Below are 18,477 nucleotides of genomic sequence, written 5' to 3' on the forward strand. Positions count from 1 at the left end.
AAAAAAAAAAAAAGCAAAATTATATCTGCAAAATGGAGTGCCAAAACAGAAGACATTATTTTATTTTTGTTTTTCCTATATGGGAAATTTGCTACCGTATGTTGAATTTCTGGATGAATTTGTGGAAATGAGTGGCAGTGCCAGAATTTGGCACTAAATATATAAGCTTCATCCAGACCTCCTAGGAAAGCTTCACCAGTGCCATTCAGTCCTCATCTTTATAGTTTCTTGCTATTCCAGCCATGTCTGTATGTGCAAACCTTGCCAATAATTCTGTCTTCAGTTGCAGACATCTGCTACTAGTCCAATGAAGCCTTCAGTGCTCCCAGATCAGTTCTAGCAGGTAACAGTTTGGTCTTGATCAGCTTCTGAGAACAGATAAAGATGTTTTTACCTCATTTTCTTGCTTCAGTGGTGTTTCCAGTTTTTGGGTGCTCAAGTTCCTCACCAGATCCCTTTCTGCTATGAATGCTCAGTTTCATTTTGAGCTATATAATAGCCTCAGCATAATGCCTCAGGCTGTGCTTCAAAGAGCTAGAAGGTGAGGTTGCTGAGAGGTTAGAGCTGAGAGCATCTCACTCTTTGAAATAGTTGATCGACTGTAAAAAATAAAGCTGGATCAAAAAATACCTGACTGTGTCAGAGCTGATTTGATACCCTGACCCTTTATCCTGTTAATGAAGTGTCTTACAGGATGATTTTTTAATGTCATTACTCATCTTTTGATGAATATTTATGTGTTTAAAATTTTGTGGGTGTATTGTTCATAAACTTAGTGGGTGTTACTCATATCATGTCATTATTTTTTCTAATGAGAACTGAACTTTTTGATCACTTACTGACCATATGGTATTGTTTCTGCTTCTGTAGTCCCCAGTGTGATCGCATATGGTTGTATTCATACTCCTGTCTAATGTATGAATGGAATGGTATTCTCTTCAAGGGTTTTTTCCACTTGAGTGTTTGCACGTATGCTCAGCCATGGTATTTTCCTTGCTGTACTTCTTTCGATGAACAGTCTCAGAACAAACAAGAAGCTAGAGCAAGTCAATTCATTGGGTAAGCCCTAACAAAACATAATGTAAGGACCGGCTTACCAGTAGGTAGAAATGTCCTAGTATGTATTTCTCTCCAAGAGTTTCAGTTGTTATATTGAATAGTGCTATGCTTTGTCATTAACAGTGGGGAAAAAAAAAGTCTGTGTAGCACGTAACTGAAAAAGTACTCTCATTTTACATCTAACATGAACATTTTATCTCAATTCAAAATAAGGAAAGGGATGTGCAGGCTGGTCTTTATCAGGATGTTCGGGACACCAGCACATTTTTTTGTCATGCCTGAGCCCAAGGGGAGAGTCACTGAGCCTTATCCTGACATCAAGTAAATGTGTCAGGGCAATACAAAATAGTCCCTGGAGAAGAGCAGTGCTGCTGTAACACTGCTGTGTGCATCTTTCAGCAGCAACTGGAAACAGGACCTCCTTGCATTCAGAGCTGGGGAGGAGAAATGAATGGGAAAACAATGGCAGCATCCCCACAGTGACTGTGCATAACAGCCAGGCAGGAGGAAAGACAGGAGGCGGCAATTTTCAGCACTAAAAACTAAGAAGAAAATGCTAATAAAAAAGCTAAACATTCCCTTAACTTCTGTGGCAATTTTACACCCAGCTGTGCATGCAGCAGGGAAACTGCTATAAAAATAAATAACTCCCCTCCTTCCAACTCTTGGTAATCCAAACTTGCTCTAAGGATGAATACACTGAAGGAATGAGGTTGTTAAAGGCAAGAAGCCTGGCTAGGGTATCAAAATCTACATCCCAATTGCCAGGATGATCTGACTGGAGCAGAGCCAGTAAGATATCTTCCTTCTCAAATCCAGTATGAGCTCAATGTAGCAAGAGGATGCACTCATTACACTAACCATTTCTTATCTATTTTCAGTGAAAACTCTTTCAAACAACGATATGAAAATTGATTTTGTGTCCAGACTGAGCTTGATAAGAAACAAATAAACAAATCACTCTAGACTTTCTCTTATTTCTCTTTGCTCTCAGTCTTCTGCTTTCAACTTTTCCTTTTTTTTTTTTTTTTTAACAGATAAAAACATTATATGTTTTTTTTTCACTTCCATACTGGTACCCTTTCTTCATCAGGTTGTATTTATTTATCACTAATTTTAGTTTCTCATCACATATTTCTTGTAGTTGATGAAGTCGGATTGTCCTGGATGGTTTCTTTAGAGAAAGATGAGAAACTAGATTTCTTTTGACAGCAGCCGTGTTCCTCTGGTTTGTGTGCCTGATTATCTCAGAGGCTAAAATTCTCACCACATAGAAACCGCTGATCTGAAACACTAGTTTATAAATAAATTTGTCCTTCCCAAAATGCTGTATGCAGAATATGTCCTTTTTTATGGGCCCCAGCAGAATGGCAATACTTTGGTCCTATGGAGGCAGATTTCCATCAAGAAGAATCTCTAATCATTACGTGAGAATGAGAAGAGTCTCTCTTGCTCCTCACACATCTTTATCTTCTGAAATCACCTTCACAGAAAATGAGGTACAATGGGAATCTAGCAATAGCTTGCTAGAATGAAAACTTACTTGCACATCAAGGTACGGGAAGGAAAAATGCATGGAACATACCTGGTGATATCTTTTGTGGTGTTCAAAACTGAGCTTGTCCGTTCTGTTCCAAAATGTCACAGACCCATTAAAAGGAGAGACTGATTTCTGCATGCAGTTACACACAGGATATAGAAGCATTCATTAGCAGCTCTGCTAGTGATTCTCCTTTCTGCTCGTTTGGGATTGTGGAGCATTAGGAAAACATCATCCAAATGGTGAATCTTCAAGTAGAATCTATCGCAACTTTCTTCTCTTACCTATTCCACTCTGTTATCGTTCTGTCTAAAACTGTTGGGTTTTGGCATGGACAATGTCTGACTGGTTTACCTACCGTTTTTGTTTTTCTGTAAGCTGTGCAGATACCTGAGCAGGTGCAAAATACTGTAAGTTAGCAGGAAAATAAGTACATCTAGATACTTATTTATGCAGTGGGGTGTATAAGACATTGATTTTTTCAGATCCATTACTTTCTCATCATCTATAGTATGTGTAATTTTTCTAGACTATTATTCAGAAGCCCTGTCCTCTGTCAATTAAGTTGAGTTTTTTTAGCTGAGCTCTCAGCGTGCTTATTTCATGGTATCTGTGACAGGTTTCATAATCACAGTGTAGCGTTCAAAGACTTTCAGTTAGTTATTCTCTAAGCATTAATGTGGCTGAGTCTGTTATGAAAATACTTTTGCAGTTTCTGGCATCTTCAGATGTGATTCAGTATAAACAAGCAGATGCTACAGTTTTCTGAATTCAGATACCTGTCTTTTTCTCAGTTAACCTGGAGAAATTGCCCAACGATCTCAGGGTTTTTGTATGAGAACAAGCGCACCCTACAAGAGAGGGAAGTTTCTTCTCAGATACCTGGTATTCTTTGAACAGCTGCATAAGAGAAGCACAAAACTGAAATTCAAATGTACTGAAAGTGCTGTGTGTTGTGAGCCCAGAATGAGAATACTATATTGATTTTGTTCATAAATAATATTTATCTCTAGATTTTATTCAAAGCACTTTATAGAATTTGCTTCTAATGCTTGCTGAAGCCTGGCGAATTTCCCCTGACCAAAGTAGCTAGAATGACATTTACTTTTCTGCCTGTTAACTGAGGTTAATTAGGTGTCAAGATTACAAAGTAATCTATGGAGAACCTCAGTGATCCTTGCAAGCTATAATTATTGCAGAGATGCTGCAGACTTTCTTGTTTGCTGTTTGAATATATTCTGTAGATTTGAGGTGGATTAGGGAAGGTTGTGACAGTTTTCTGTTCAGATCTTGATTAGGACCTTGGGAAACTAGATGTAATCCTACCTGCCAAAATTGTTCTCCAGATAGTTTTCAGAGCCACCTTTTTCTTAGGTCAAGTCTTTGTGAATTTGGTAAAATGGCAGATGGTATCCATGTAGAATTTACATTGATATTCAAAGCTCATGAATATGAATTGTACTGCTAAGTATTGGTGTCTCATACTAAAATATACATTGCTAGAAGGGACCATATGTGACTGATGTTGTTGCAACACAAAGGCACCGCAGACCTGTGTCAGAGGTGACAGGGAAGAGGGTTTTGCGCCACTCTGTTACCTATTAACTTGTACAACATTTACATAGCAGGATACTGATGCAGTTCAGTAATATGAGCCCTTCGCCAGCCAGGTCTATTTAATATACGGTATTAATTGCAGTTTCTCACTTAATTCAAATGTCAGGTAATGCAATTTATTTGGTTTTCTGGTGTATCCAGAAGATGGAGGTATCCACAAATGATTACCATTATCACTCAGTGCATCTGTTCCCTCCGCTGACACACAGCCTTTGTGCTCACGGTGTTTGTGCCTTAATCTGTGAGTTTCATATTGAAATGTCTTAATTCTCAGCAAAGTTAAGAAAGGAGTAATTCAAACTGTAATTAGTTTCTATGAATCAAAGGCTCTTTTGTTTGGAAGTGATTTGCAATGAGTCTGTTCTTAATCTCCTATGCCAGTGTCAAAGTAGGACTGATTTCTCAGTAACTTTGTTCCAAAAATACACTCTCAGTATAAGGTATGTCTGTGGAATGTGATTCAACCACCTGCCCAGTATCTCTACTCAATTTACATATTTGTTATTGCTATAACTATTGGTTTTCTGTGATTTTCTTTTTCTTGATGCTCTTCATTTTTTCTCTTTTTATTTCCCTTTGTTTACTGATGGAGAATAATTTATCATTTGAGCTATTTCTGCAGCATTTAGCTGTTATGATTGTAGAGAAGGAATACAGTGCAATGAAAGAGTAGGTTTTTATTGATATTGTATGCTCAGTGCAGATATTGCTTTTCAGAAGATTTTCAGTCTGCAAGAGATCACTGATTTCCCTGTGGCTTCTGTCAGAAACTGCACTTTTGCATTGTGCAATGCACCGTAATGCACACAAAGTTCTAACATCTGTTACCATTCTCATTTTTAAGAATGTAATGCACTTTAAAATTTTGTTGAGAGACTTTGACATTGTAAAGCAAATTATAACTGCCAGCTTATTTGGCTTTTCTGTATTCCCCTTGCATCCCAGATAAACTGTGAACATTTTTAACACATACACTGTCAGGTAAGCATAGGACGAAGATTCTTCTCAGGACGAGATGCACCTGCTCGAATACCATAGCCCAAATTTAGGTCTTTTCTGGGGAGACCTAAGCACACTTGCTCCACAGAGTGTGCCCATGCTTTCATTATCATCATGGTGTATATATAACTGAGTGTATACCAGCTCAGTGCCAATGGACAGCCTGAACCTGGTGCTACCTGAATGCAACACAACAGACCTGTGGACAGAAGTGTGGATGCAGAAGGTTTGGGTCAAAGAGCTCTGCATTCTTCCTCTCTAAATTGCATAGTGGCCAGCAGATATTCCAGAAATTTAGTTCCCTTGTCCTCTCCAGGATAATTTTCACAGAAAAACTGGTATGTACCAAATATGGGGGCGATGGTCTGTTGTTCATTGTTCATGATTGCTAGGAACTAGACAGGGCAAGGACTTTGCCTAGTAGGCAAAAGAAGGTATACATGCTAATTACTTGCAGGTTAGATTCTTCCTCCCACTATTGACAGCCAACTGCACTGGTCAGGAGAGGTAACCCTCCTGGCAAAGAATTACATTGTACATCATTGCATGGGGGTTATGTCCTCTTTGCTTTTCCCTGTCCTTTAATGTCAGTGTCAACCTTGTCTCCTCTCTTCCCAGGTATACCAATGCTGTTTGTTATCCTCTGGGGAACTGTCAAGTACCTTTATGAAGATGAGGGGTTGGTTTAGTTCTGATTTTCTAGCTATCTCATTTGTGCTGCGTGTGTGCACTGGCAGGCCATTGTTTGCTTTCTGTTTGTAGCGTAGTGTAGTTTGCTTTGGCAATGTGCTGAAACCTCATAAAATTGCTTCTGTTTTGTCTGAAGGTCTTGCATGACTTTTCAGGATGGACTGCATGTTTCTTTCTGATCCCAATTTTCTGCATGTCTGAATGAATCTATCCTTTTGCAGGTCAAGGAGAGGCATGTTTTGTTATTCTGTAGTTCCAGTAGCAACAATAGAAGTCGTCATACCCAACCGAGACCTCTCCTGACATTGTGCCTTTGGCAGTAGTCTTTAGAGTTATGCCTCAGATGAAAGCAAAAACGTCCCACGGAATTTTGCCTGCAATTTGTAGTGGTTAGCTTATGCCTTGCAGCAGAGATGTGATTGCCTGTTCTTGTTTAAGCTTCCATTGTTTTGGTCTTCATGAAATGAAAACGCATTCTGTGTCTGATTGTGTTAGTCTTTCTGAAGTCAAGTGTACCACTAATAAAACTGTTGAAAAACGCAAAATACATTTTGTCTGCTTTTCCCATAGTGACTATTCTGAAAAAAAAAAAAAAAGGCCTTTTTCATGTACCAGATAGCATTGTAGTTTAGTTTGTTTGTTTGTTGTTGGTTTGTTTTTGTTTTTTAGGCAAGAGAGAGGAAAGTGGTTTCCTCTTCTTGGTGACAGTGACTGCCTGAAAATATTGAGTAGCTTTCTTTGTGATGATGTATATAACTTCATGCTATTTCATTATTTTTTTTCTTAGATGAATCTATTTATTGGATCTTCTTATTTAGTATCCAAGCAACCCAGCCAACACTTAGTAGTCATTGTGAGGTGGTTTTTTTTCAAGCATAGTCCTTGCTGGAGAGATGCCATGGTGTGAAAATTCCATGTAGTCAGAACTTCTCTCAGACTGTATTCTGGTATTCATGAGTATCAGGGTTTTTTTCAGTATCTTTCATAATACTGAAACAGCTCTGTCAAGTTGCCTCTTCTGGTTTAAGCAATACTAGGATTATTCTATGACTTGACTTTCCTTTCCAAGGTTGACTTGGTAATGTACCATAACAAGATCATGGCCATTCTGATGTATTGCTAGTTTTGATGAAATGTTCAAAATAGGTGTAGAGAGCATGTAGCATCTGAAAGGCAGTATTCCATGGCCATATCTTGCCATCAATGTAGAAAATGTATTCAAAGTACTCACACTGAGCCTCCTACATAATGTGATGTTCAGAGCTGATTTATACTTTCTATTATGGAAAACTGTCATTCGCTGCCTTCAGCAGACCTTAAAGGGGACAATTTTGCACCTTATTGAATTTTCTAAATCTTGTATAAATATTTGTAAAATACAACAGTAAATAACCACATGCGGCAGTGTCTCTGAAAGGTGATTTCTGTGCCTTGGGCAGACATTTGTTGGAGCAGACAGGGATATCTTTCATGCTGTTTGCTGTAGCGCTGTCACCACAGATGCGCGGCAGGCTGTAAATTTCATTTGTGACTCAACTACTTACCTGGTTATGAGGAGTAACTGGAAGTAGATGTGGCTAGGGTTGGAAGTTCCAGGCAATCCTGCTGTTTGAAAAAAGGTTTAGAACCTGCAAGATCTACTTGCACACTGGTTCCTTCTTTCCTTACAGGTACACCTGTGAACTCCTTTATGAATCAGTTGCTGTTTTAAAAAGTGAGCTATTTAAAAACACTTTTTGTATAGATTACGAATAAAAGTGAATACAAGGTGAGCTTCTTAATCATTACACTGTACCTAAAGAGCTGATAGAGCAGGGTGGTTGGAACTGGATGACCTTTAAGGTCCCTTCCAACCCAAGCCGTTCTGTGATGATTCTGTGTTCTTTGTTTCTGCCTTCAATTAACTATGGGAGGAAGACAGCCAGTCCAGTATTTTTAAAAATGGAGCCATTAATCTGTATGTCTTTAAGGTAAAACATCAGTGTTTTCATTCATAAAGACTTCTAGATTGTTAAGCAAAGGCAGAAACTTCCCAGTAGCATCTGTTTCACTGGATTAATTTCCTATTTACAGTTTTGATGCTATTATCTGCCAAGCATCTTTTAAGTGGCCCTGAACAAACTGCAGGGGTAGATCCCAATCAGAATAGCATATTTATCAGTGTGAAAGTCCCAGAAAGCACAAATGGAGAAAAAATAATGTACAGATCTATCAATTTCATTTTCTGGACACTTTAATAGCTGTGGCACTTTAATTGGACTCTAATGGTGTTTTTATTGCACATATTTGTATAAATTTAAAAGTAGCTAAAACTGCTCTGTGCCACAGGAAGCAAATTAATACACACAGAAATGTAGCAGAGCTAATGTTAAACCATTAAACCAGTCTCTGTCATTATCAGGAAATTTTAAAATTGCCTCTGCTTCCTCTGTAGCTAGTCAGAAAATTAGAATTCCACTCCCAGCCATGCCTGTTATCCTACCTGCCTTGAGGGATTCAAATAAAATTAATTTAAAAAATGCATTAAGCTAGATTCCAGTCACCCGTAGCAATTAAGAAGTTCTGTTACTCAGATTCCAGCTCAGGTACACTGACTGCACATGATACATAAACCCTCTTTCTCAGTATCTAAAAAATAATTTAATGCAATTGGATAATACAAGCAGATCTGATTGTGTGTATTAAACTCAAGTTGAAAGAAAAATGAAATTCCTAGCCTTTTTGGGCCTCTGTTACCACCAAGGCAATTTGGAACTGCCACAGCAAAATTGCTTCACTTTCCTCTGTAGGATTTGTGTGTGTAGGCACTGTGGCATGGACTCCTACTATGCACTACACAGTTTTCTATTTTCTCTCAAGCTGACTGTCCCATGACAAGGTTAGGTGGCTTACTCTCTGCCAGTAGCACCCTAGTTTCATAGGTCTGTTAAGAAAACTTAGGGAAAACTGAGCATATGTAAGTGTAGGCAGATAAAATCTGGAGAAGAAATTTGTTCTGTGAAACAACCTGTATTTTCTATAGTGCTGTTTCATAGTTTGTTTCACAGCCTGTGTGGCTCCGAAACCTGCTGGGTTTACTGATGAAAGTTGCTGTTGAGTAATACTGAACAATGTGACAAGAGGCTAACAAAGCTGTTTCATGCAAATATTAAGTAAGCTGTTACTGCTGCAGCTTGTGAAGTGGACATGAGCACTGCTGGGCCACCTGAGCCATTGTGCACACACAGGACCTCATGGGGCTGGCTGGCTGGGGACAGCAGACAAAAGAACTAGATGCACAAAGCCCCATTGTAATGATCACTTCAAACTGGTGATCCCAAGCTATGGCTTTCAGGCATTACATTTCTTGTGATCATTCTCCTCCATTGCTTGAGGGTCCAAGAATTTTTAAAAAGAAAATGAGGCTTATGGGAAGAATAAAGTATTATAGTGCCTGCAGCATGTTACTTTCTGGACAGAAAGTACACAAGAAGTGTAGGACAGGAACCAAACAAGAAACATCTGACTCAAATCGATAGCTCTCCCCTTGCAGCCAAATGGCCTTGGTTTTAATGGAGCAAATCTCCAAAATTTATTGATGATAATTCACATCGAGTGTTGGAGGAGAGCTAGCCATTAGTGGACAGGAAAGGCAGACAAGTAGTATCCAGCTAGATTATGACAGCTGCAATTGTATAAAGCATGTTTCTAAGAACCCAGCAAATGCATCTGTTTCCATGTCATCATGATGTACTTTCCTGGTATCTAGTCCTCAATATTGTTTTCCATCCGCACTACTGTAAGAGAATGAGAAATGGGAGATTTTAATAATGTACTGAAAGTTTTTTCTTGTCTTTTTGCATTCTGCCTAGCTGCTGGAGCAGGAACTATAACATGAATTATTGGCTGATCATCAGACTGCCCATTCTAATCGCCATTGGGGTGAGTATGGAGTGCACTCAGTACTACATCATGTACTGCAAAGAGTGGTAGTGCATACGGCTATTGTGCGTGTCCAAAGGTTAATAACCTTTGAGGGCACTGACATTTTCATTCAGGAATGAGATTTTATGAAACCAAATTGGTTTCTGTTACTTGAATTCCTGACGAGTGTGACGTTTATTTTGACGTTTATTTCATGCTGTCTTCTTGTTTACTGGCAGTGCATGATAACTAAATAGCATGCCACATCAGTACAGCTAACTCCTCTGTTTGGGAAAGCTGCAGCAGGTAGCACAGAGGATGCATTTTAGAACTTAGCAAGAAATTGAATTCTGTGGTAAATTCTTCAGCTGCAGAATAGCAGGATTCCCAGGACCTAGAAATGCATATACAACCCAACTTAGCACTTACACATACATATTTCTTGATGACTGTATAAATTCTTCTTTAATCTTTCCAGGTAAATTTCTTGATCTTTATCAGAGTTATATGCATCATCATCTCCAAGCTACAAGCCAATTTGATGTGCAAAACTGACATAAAATGCAGGTATGTTGTTTGATGGTCTGACACTTGTTACCTCTCAAAATAGAAGTGGACAAAGAGATACATGGAAAGAAGTAGATTAACAAGGATATTTAAACATCACTGACCCTGAGTAGCTTGTGTTGCATGTTGCTGTGATTGCTTGGGCAGTCAGTCACCAGTGAAACCTTCTGGTGAAGCCAGGACAATTGTTGCACCTGAATTGGAGATAAATGGAAGAGTTGATCTCTGAGCTCATCAGTTTACACTCTTCCACAACACTGGAAGAAGCAGGTATTTTTTGCATACTTGCAGCATATGCAAGTACTTACGTAATTTGGAAGATAATAAGTGAGAGAAATAAAATCTTTAACTTCAATGAAGATAGTGAGGGGTTATTTTGAGTACCGCTGCTTGTTCTTATTGCCGATTTTTATTAGGACGAACTTTCAATCTTGAATTTACTAGGCATATATATGGTGTTTCAAGAGAGCACCTACTGAGATGTTCAATATTTATTTTGCAGTCATTGCCTTGTCTGTGTTATGCCTGTTATTTTATCACCTTGATAAGATTCATAGTTGCATCACTTATGTCTACATCTTGAAGTGCATTTCTGTATTACAGTCTGAAAAATAGTATAGGAGGAACAAATCTGCTATAGGATAAATTAATGAGTGTGGAGCTACATGCTTTTCAGCTATGGTTATTTGACTTTGCTAGACTTCTATAGTAGACACAGCATGTATTTTTGTGTCATCTTACCAGAGTACAGAGTTGTCTTGATGTTACCTACCCTCAGAGCTTTGCGAAATTTTGGAAATCCTTGTGCATGGTTGAAGTTCAAAGCAGAGAAAAGGACTCCTAATGTGCTGCATGCTTAACTTTCGTTCTGAATAAACATGACCTTTTCTTCCCGGGGTAAAATTTTCAAGGTGTAGTGGTAGGCAGGCAGTTTTGCTGGCTTGGAGGCATTTGAAAGCCTGACTGTAAAATTATGCTGTCAAGGAGAAAGCCTTTATGACTTCTGTATTTAGAAGGACAGTTTGATACAGCTGAACCAGAAGTGCAAGTTCATTCAATTATTCATGTTGTATGTTCAAAAATCTGCTACTAAACAGAGAGGCTTTATCAAGAAAGAATTTACCCAGCATCAGAACCTTCTTTACTGACGAAGATTAAAGTCTTGGTAGTCCTTCTTGTGGTTGGTAGGTATAGTGAAGTTGAGGAAGTCTTCTCTACCCAGAAGAGTTCAGTTCATTGGTAGGTCTCTGATGATAACAAGACCAGTACATAGGTAGCTGTATGAGAATATTTTTACTCCTTCTTTTCTGCTCAGAGATAATGGAAAAGACTTGTGAAGACAGAACTGCTACTGTGAAATTTATTCTCTTATACAAGACTAATGTAGGTGCCTAGAAAGTCACTAGCTTATATGTAAAAGAGAAGTCTTTTGCTTTCAGACAAATTTTTCCATCTTGTGTTGCCCAGATAGTGCTCATTGTTCGTCATAGCAACAAATCCCTTTTCTCTGTGTAAGGACTGGAGTTGTGTGGAAGCTTCCTTTTGCTGAGGGTAGGGGATTTTCTTCAGGGATCTTAACTACCCAGGAAGCATTTTCATAGGATTTTTCATAGCGTTCTGTTTAAGATAGAGCTCTCTAAGTATCCCATCTAGACTAATTAGCATTCATTAAACAAACTAGGGGATTGCTGTACACCTACCCAACTCCCTTTCTTTGCCCAGGCCGTGCCTCAAGAACTGATTCAGTCAGCCTCCTGCTTCTACCTCTGTCTCAAGGGAGATAGTGGTGTAGCAGAGCCTGCTTCATGAGACCTGCTGGCTAGCTACTCTTTTAAGCAAGTTCCCTCCCCTCCTCCAGTGCAGTGGCATGCCTACATCCACTAAAAATCTGCATGTCTGTAAACTGTTTAATTTCAATGGTTCCTTAGATACAGTATCTCTCAATCTTGCCCTGTGCACCAAGGATGTTGGCAGGCTAGTGGATGACCTGACAGGAGCCCAGTGCTTAGCGTTAAACAACTCCATCCAGCAACACAGAATGGGTGCTGACTGGGTGTGAAGCAACTTTATGGAAGACCGAAGAATGCTGGAGGACAGCAGGCTGAACATAAATCAGCAGTGTGCTCTTGTGGCATTGTAGGATGACAGAGGTACATTAGTAAGAGCGTAGCCAGATCAAGGGAAGTGACAGACCCATTCCATTCAGCACCTACAAAACTACTTCTGGTGTCCAGGTTCAAGAAAGTCATTGTGTTTTGACCCTCTGTAACCCATGGATCTTGCCTCATTTTTTTTCACTAGTGTATGTCAGGGAATAGAGTAAGTGATGTAGAAGAAGTTGCTGAGAACTAGATTTATTCAGCCTGGGAACAGAAGGCTAAGTAAGGATTCTGTTGCAGTCTTCAGCTACCTAATGGTGACTATAAGGAAAATGGAGCTGGACTTCTTACAGAAGTACATGGTTAAAGGACAAGGGGCACAAGTTATTGCAAGAGGGGTTCCAGCTGTATGTCAGAGGTGGAGGAAAAAAAAAAGAGTTGCCTGATGTGGGAAAAGGGGCCTATTGAGGCTGTGCAGTATCTGCCATGGAGATTTTTAAAACTCGTTGGGGCAGAGACCTGAGTAAACCTGCTGAATTGAGCAAGGGACTTCTGGAGATTGCTTTCATCTTGATTGTGATTCATAATATCAGCTGAAAGCCCTAGAGTGCACAAGATATTCTAAGTACTATCAGCCCTGCCAGTCAAATGGTTCTGTACCCACCAAAGTGTCCCATGGCAGTCTGTCAGGAGGCACTGGTAGTATTGACTGGTTCTTTGGCCCAGGATAGTATTTTAAGCTCTTCTGTGAGGTTCAGGCACCTTGCATTCCTGTTGAGTGGCTTGTGTATCTATCAAAAGAGAGCTAAGGACTACTCTTGTGAATGGTTCCCTGTAGTTGTAAACCTGAGCACTGCTTTCTCTCCCACAGGCAAAAAATACTTTATTTCATATTGGTGTCTTTTTTTTTTTTTTTTTGCTAGCTGTGTCTTTGAACTTGCCATTTAATCACACAGTCACACAGTCATCAGTCACTTTAAGACAGTTTAACTGCTTTTATGAAGTCTTACACAGTTACAGTCAGTTACAGTGTTTTAAAGATTTAACACACCGTGGAGGTGGGAAGGAACAACAAGTAATACTCCATATTCCAAGGTATTTTAAAAAAATTCTAGTCCCTGGTAGACTGTTTCTTTCAGGTTATTAACAAGGTAACAAGGTAAGTTTTGATTATATTTCCCATTTACAAATGGGGAAAAGTGTACACAGGGAAACATCTTGGGGTACAAGAAGTCATGTGACCTGCTCCTAAATTGGAAAGGCCTTCTAGGCAAAATACAGCCAAGAGCTGAATAGATAGCATTGCTGACAGCAGGGGTGATGTGTAGTGGAGCAGCACTTAAAACATATTGAAATCTACCATGGTTACTTTTGAGGCTACTTTTCCTTTATTTGTTTATTTATTTATTCTTTTTTGGTTCATGGTGTGTCAGAAGCAGAGCAATGAACTATTGAGTGGCTTTGTTTCTTTTTCCTTTGTGATCCTAGGCTGGCCAAGTCTACCTTGACGTTGATCCCACTGCTGGGAACCCATGAGGTCATCTTTGCCTTTATTACTGATGAACATGCCAGAGGGATGCTGCGCTTTGTGAAGCTTTTTACTGAGCTCTCCTTTGCTTCTTTCCAGGTAGCATACATACTGGGCACATGTGGATATTTTGTAACTGCTGTTTGGTGTCCTGCTCATGGTCTCATTCCTGTTTATTGTATTTTTCAATTTAGCACTAGATATTGCAGGTTTATGACAGTGATATGATGTCATTTTTAATATTTAGTTTAGATGTTAATGTCACTCTATTTTCAATAAGTCTTACATTTCTCACAGTAAACTGGTATTCCCATCCATGTATTAAGCTCTACTCCCTGTGGGGTGCCTCAAGGCAATAATGAAATTGTCTGTGATTTCCTGTAATTGTATAATGGTGTTGCTGAAAACAAATTTTGTGCCTTCACTTGCATTTTTGATACTCCTGAAAATCTGTGCTGTGAGAAGTAGTTGTCTACAGCTGAAACTGCATGTGAGGCAAATGTAGATTTACTGTGATTTTTATTTATTTGTTGCCTTAGGTAAAGCCATTTTTAAAATAATCTCCTTGTCTAAGGGAATCATTATTCTTCCAGTTTACCTGCTCGCCCGCTCATTCCCTGTTTATCAAGCACAGAGCTGTATTTATGTTCACTGTGAATTGTTAATATTGTTTGTGGCCAGAAGACAGGTAAGGAAAAAGCAGAGGGAAAGAGGTGTTAGGAAAAAATGACAGGTTGAAGAACACAGTAGCTTATTTTTCCTAAGATCGTGTGCTTTGAGACATAGTTTGATCAAATTTCTCTGCCATCAGGGCTGTCAGAGACCACCCTTCGTCTTCATCTTCCATTCTTGTTTTTCTCTCACCATGGAACATGCCAGTGTGGAGCTCAGCCCTCTGCAGCTTTGCTTGGCAAAGGACGAGAACTGCTCTGCTGTGCTCTTCTCACTCCTCTTGTTTTTTTGTTGATTTCAGGGGCTGATGGTTGCAATTCTCTACTGTTTCATCAATAATGAGGTAAGAGAGACACTACGAATTGCTCCAGCTTGCACAATCAGCAGCCACTGTAGAAAAAGGAAATTGAACGTGGTTTTGAATTGCTAAATGGTCTTGAACTGCTGAAAGTCTTACTGAGGGCTTTTTTTTTTTTTTTTTTTTTTTTTTTTAATTTACTCTTTCTACAGACCAACCTCTTTACAGCCACATGGGATAACTTTTCAGACAATTGTTGGAAGGAATCCAGGCATTGTACTTCAAGAATATTATCTGTAGGCATGATGTCTTGCAAGTTTTCTTGCTTACAATCGTATAGTTTTCAGTGATTTCCTTTTATTGAGACAGTTGCTCCTCTTAATCCATTCCAAAGTGTTTCTAATGTGCTTGCTTTGATTAATATTGAAGTAGAGCCATTTTTATTCTACAGCTCTGAGCAGCTCACTGGTGAGATTGTACAATATTCATGGCTAATTCCTGTAGGGTTTAATTAAGTTTGGTTTCCCTGCATTCCTGCTACTGAAAATATCATCGCTCTCATTAAAATATAGCACTGAACTTCAAGGAGTAGCAAGTTCTCCCAAAAGCTCCGGCCTCAGAGCTTTGAGCTAATGTGAATACAAGTACCATCTTAGGGCATCTGCTGAACTCCAGACCTGTTAGGTGAGAGTATTCTGTTTCTGTACTGCATAAACCTTTTGTGTTACCTTCTAAGTGGTCGTTATTATAGCAGCCGGGTTTGCAAGGGAAGCAAAAACACTACTGACTTGGCAGCACATTATTAAGTCTAATGCAAGTCAATGTGTTTTGCATTAGTGCTAAGTCTACTTTTAAATATGACACAGTGATCCAAAATCATCTGTTGAAAGATAGACCTCATCAAGGAATTGAAATCAATGGAAGAAATGTTCTAATTATGTCATTATGGCTAGGCTGGAGTTAACAAAAAAGCAGCAGGCATGCTGAATTAAGCCCTGCAGGAGACTGTTCACTTTTGTAGCTGTGGGTAAGATTATGTTTAAGTGAATGTGTTAATTGCACCACTTATGAAAGCTAGAGGTAGGTAGCAGCAGGCTTTGCTCAAGCATGAATTGGAAAATACTTGTTTAAAATCCTTTGTACACTTTTACAGGTGTAAATCCTGAAATTAAGAACCATCTGCTGCTGTATCATTTATTCTGATTCACTTTGGCCTCTGCTCACATATCTCCTGTGCAGCTGCAGCCAGGACCCTGGTGAATTATGTCCAGTAGTTTCTTCCATGTGATACAAGAACAAAGTTACGTACATTACAAACCCTGAAAAAAGAGTTGCTTCTTTTGACAGAACCTTCTGTGACATCTCATGTTTACAGCTCTTTTGCTTTTGTAATGTAATTCCCAGTGTGTAATCCTAACGTATTCAGTTTCATACAAATCTGACAATCTAGATTGAATTATTTAACTTGTGCCAATGCTTATTAAAAGAAGGGAAAAGAATTTTGCCAAGCTCATTCATCAACATACTTAGAATAAATCTGCGTAAAGAGTTTGAGTATGTTGAGTCTCTTCTATTTTTTTCTTAAACTCAGTTTTTAAACTCTTTTTCTTCTGACAGTGTTCCTGAAGCCTATCCTTGTATGGTTTGTATTTTTTGTCTGTGACTCAGTGACTTCTTTTCTTTTACCTTAACCATACTTCTCAGTGTTTTTTGCAAGTGTTGGAGCCAGATCAAGGACAGAAATAAAGATAGAAGTTATATTATTTCCTTTAGTAGAATTTACTTATAGAAGAACATTAAAATATGTTTGTATTTCAGTCACATTTCACCTGAAATAATTCTTCTAGTATTGCTCTGAAGCAAATTACAGGGTCTCATCGGATTGGCTGTTATCACCAATTTTCTTTGAAGACTGGGATGGGTTTAATGTGATCCATTTTTCTGCAGTGTTGCCTTCTGTAACAAATATTCTAACCAGAGAGATGCTATCTTTTTCCATCAGAATTAGTTTAAGCTAATTCAGGCTGCTTTCTGTATAATTTTCCTTCTCTTTTTGTGCCTCCTTCCTATCTCTGTGGAAATACACTTCACTCTCTTTCACCTTAAAAAGAATCTGTCTTAACTCCAGGATTCCTTGATTTATGTATTTATTTTCATTACTGCTCAATCTTCATTTTCTCTTTTTACTCTGTATTCTCTATATAGTTTCTTGAACTGCTCCACCAGCTCCATTCTACGTCATTTCAGATGTACATTCCTATCGCTATGATTGAAGCCTGTAACCTGCATTAGGCTCAATCAGCAGTTCTCTGTGAGATACCTTCTCCATTTTTAACGTCCATGACCATGTTTTCTAGGTTCTGCATACTTCTTTGTCTGTGAAAATTTTCTTCTTCCCCTTCTTCATGGAAACTTTTTTCTTGGCTCCCTTCTCCCTGTACAGCCTATTTATCCATGCATGGATGCTGCTAGGCTAATTAATTGGCTGAAAGATCTGTACATCAACTTCTGTGCTCAAGATATACTAAATAAATCTTGAACTATAACTTCAGTCATGTCTTCATAGCCATGTAGGCAAAAAATTAATTAATTAATTAATTAATTCAGCACTGAAAGCAGAGTTTCTCTTTACCCTTTTCCTTAATCTTTGGAGTGAAAACTAATATTCTGTCACCAAGACCTATTCCTAAAGCATCATTTCTGCTATGGTCTTTTGTTCAGTTCTTCCCAATCACTTCATCTCAATCTTGCAGGCTATTTGTGCCATAGCTCTAGGATAACACCTGTCATGTCCATCCAGACGGAAGACATTTCATCCCTCTGCCTGATTCTAAATACCTGCTTCTATTGCTCGTTGACTCATTCTGTCAATAAACACATTCATGTTCTCTTTCAGGATCTTTCTGTCAGTATCTAAAACTGCTTATTCCCAGTGCTACCTAACAAAACAGCGTTTCTCCATTCCCACAGAAGTTACCAATTACAGGAATGATAGTATCATCATTCTTATTCTGAAGACAGCGTGGTGCTTGTATTTCACTGTTTCATTTTCTGTCTTTATCAAGTTATTCTTCCTCATTCTTATATGGCAAAGTGTCTCAGACTTGCTGTCTTTTTTCTTGTGCCTTTGTGTGGCTTTTGACACAACAGCCACCCAGAATCATAGTAAAATATAGTATCTTATCTTAGCACCTTTCCTAATTCCCCATTTGATTGTGATACCAGGGGACAGATTCCACAGTCAGTAACACAGAAATGCAGTTGGCTCTCATGTGCTTGTGCCAGGACGGTACTCAGTACAAGGGCTGTAGCTCTGAGTTGACAAGCAGTGCTAGGGGTAACTAGTAAAGGAAGACAATTGGCTGTGCATACTTTGTTCCTTTTTTAGGGTTTCTTCCCAGGTTTGGTATTTGAAAAATAAACAAGTGGAGAAGAAAGTAGCTGGTTCCCTAGAAAGTTTCCTTCAGAGAATGATGGTTTCAGCAGCATGGACAGGATGACAGGC

The 18,477-nt window shown here is 38.9% G+C and overlaps 1 protein-coding gene across 1 annotated transcript in view; it reads left to right on the forward strand.

Moving 5' to 3' along the window:
• Nucleotides 1–18,477, forward strand: part of GLP1R (glucagon like peptide 1 receptor) — a 49,731-nt gene that overhangs the window by 29,963 nt on the left and 1,291 nt on the right. Inside the window, exons 8-12 of the mRNA XM_042874846.1 lie at nt 5,834–5,894; nt 9,757–9,826; nt 10,287–10,375; nt 13,963–14,101; nt 14,976–15,017. Of these exons, the coding sequence (XP_042730780.1) occupies nt 5,834–5,894; nt 9,757–9,826; nt 10,287–10,375; nt 13,963–14,101; nt 14,976–15,017 (401 nt within the window). The remainder of the gene's footprint in view (nt 1–5,833; nt 5,895–9,756; nt 9,827–10,286; nt 10,376–13,962; nt 14,102–14,975; nt 15,018–18,477) is intronic.

This window comes from Lagopus leucura, unplaced genomic scaffold (assembly GCF_019238085.1).
Source record: "Lagopus leucura isolate 7727_CA_CO unplaced genomic scaffold, USGS_WTPT01 Super-Scaffold_73, whole genome shotgun sequence".
Classification (NCBI taxonomy): domain Eukaryota; kingdom Metazoa; phylum Chordata; class Aves; order Galliformes; family Phasianidae; genus Lagopus; species Lagopus leucura.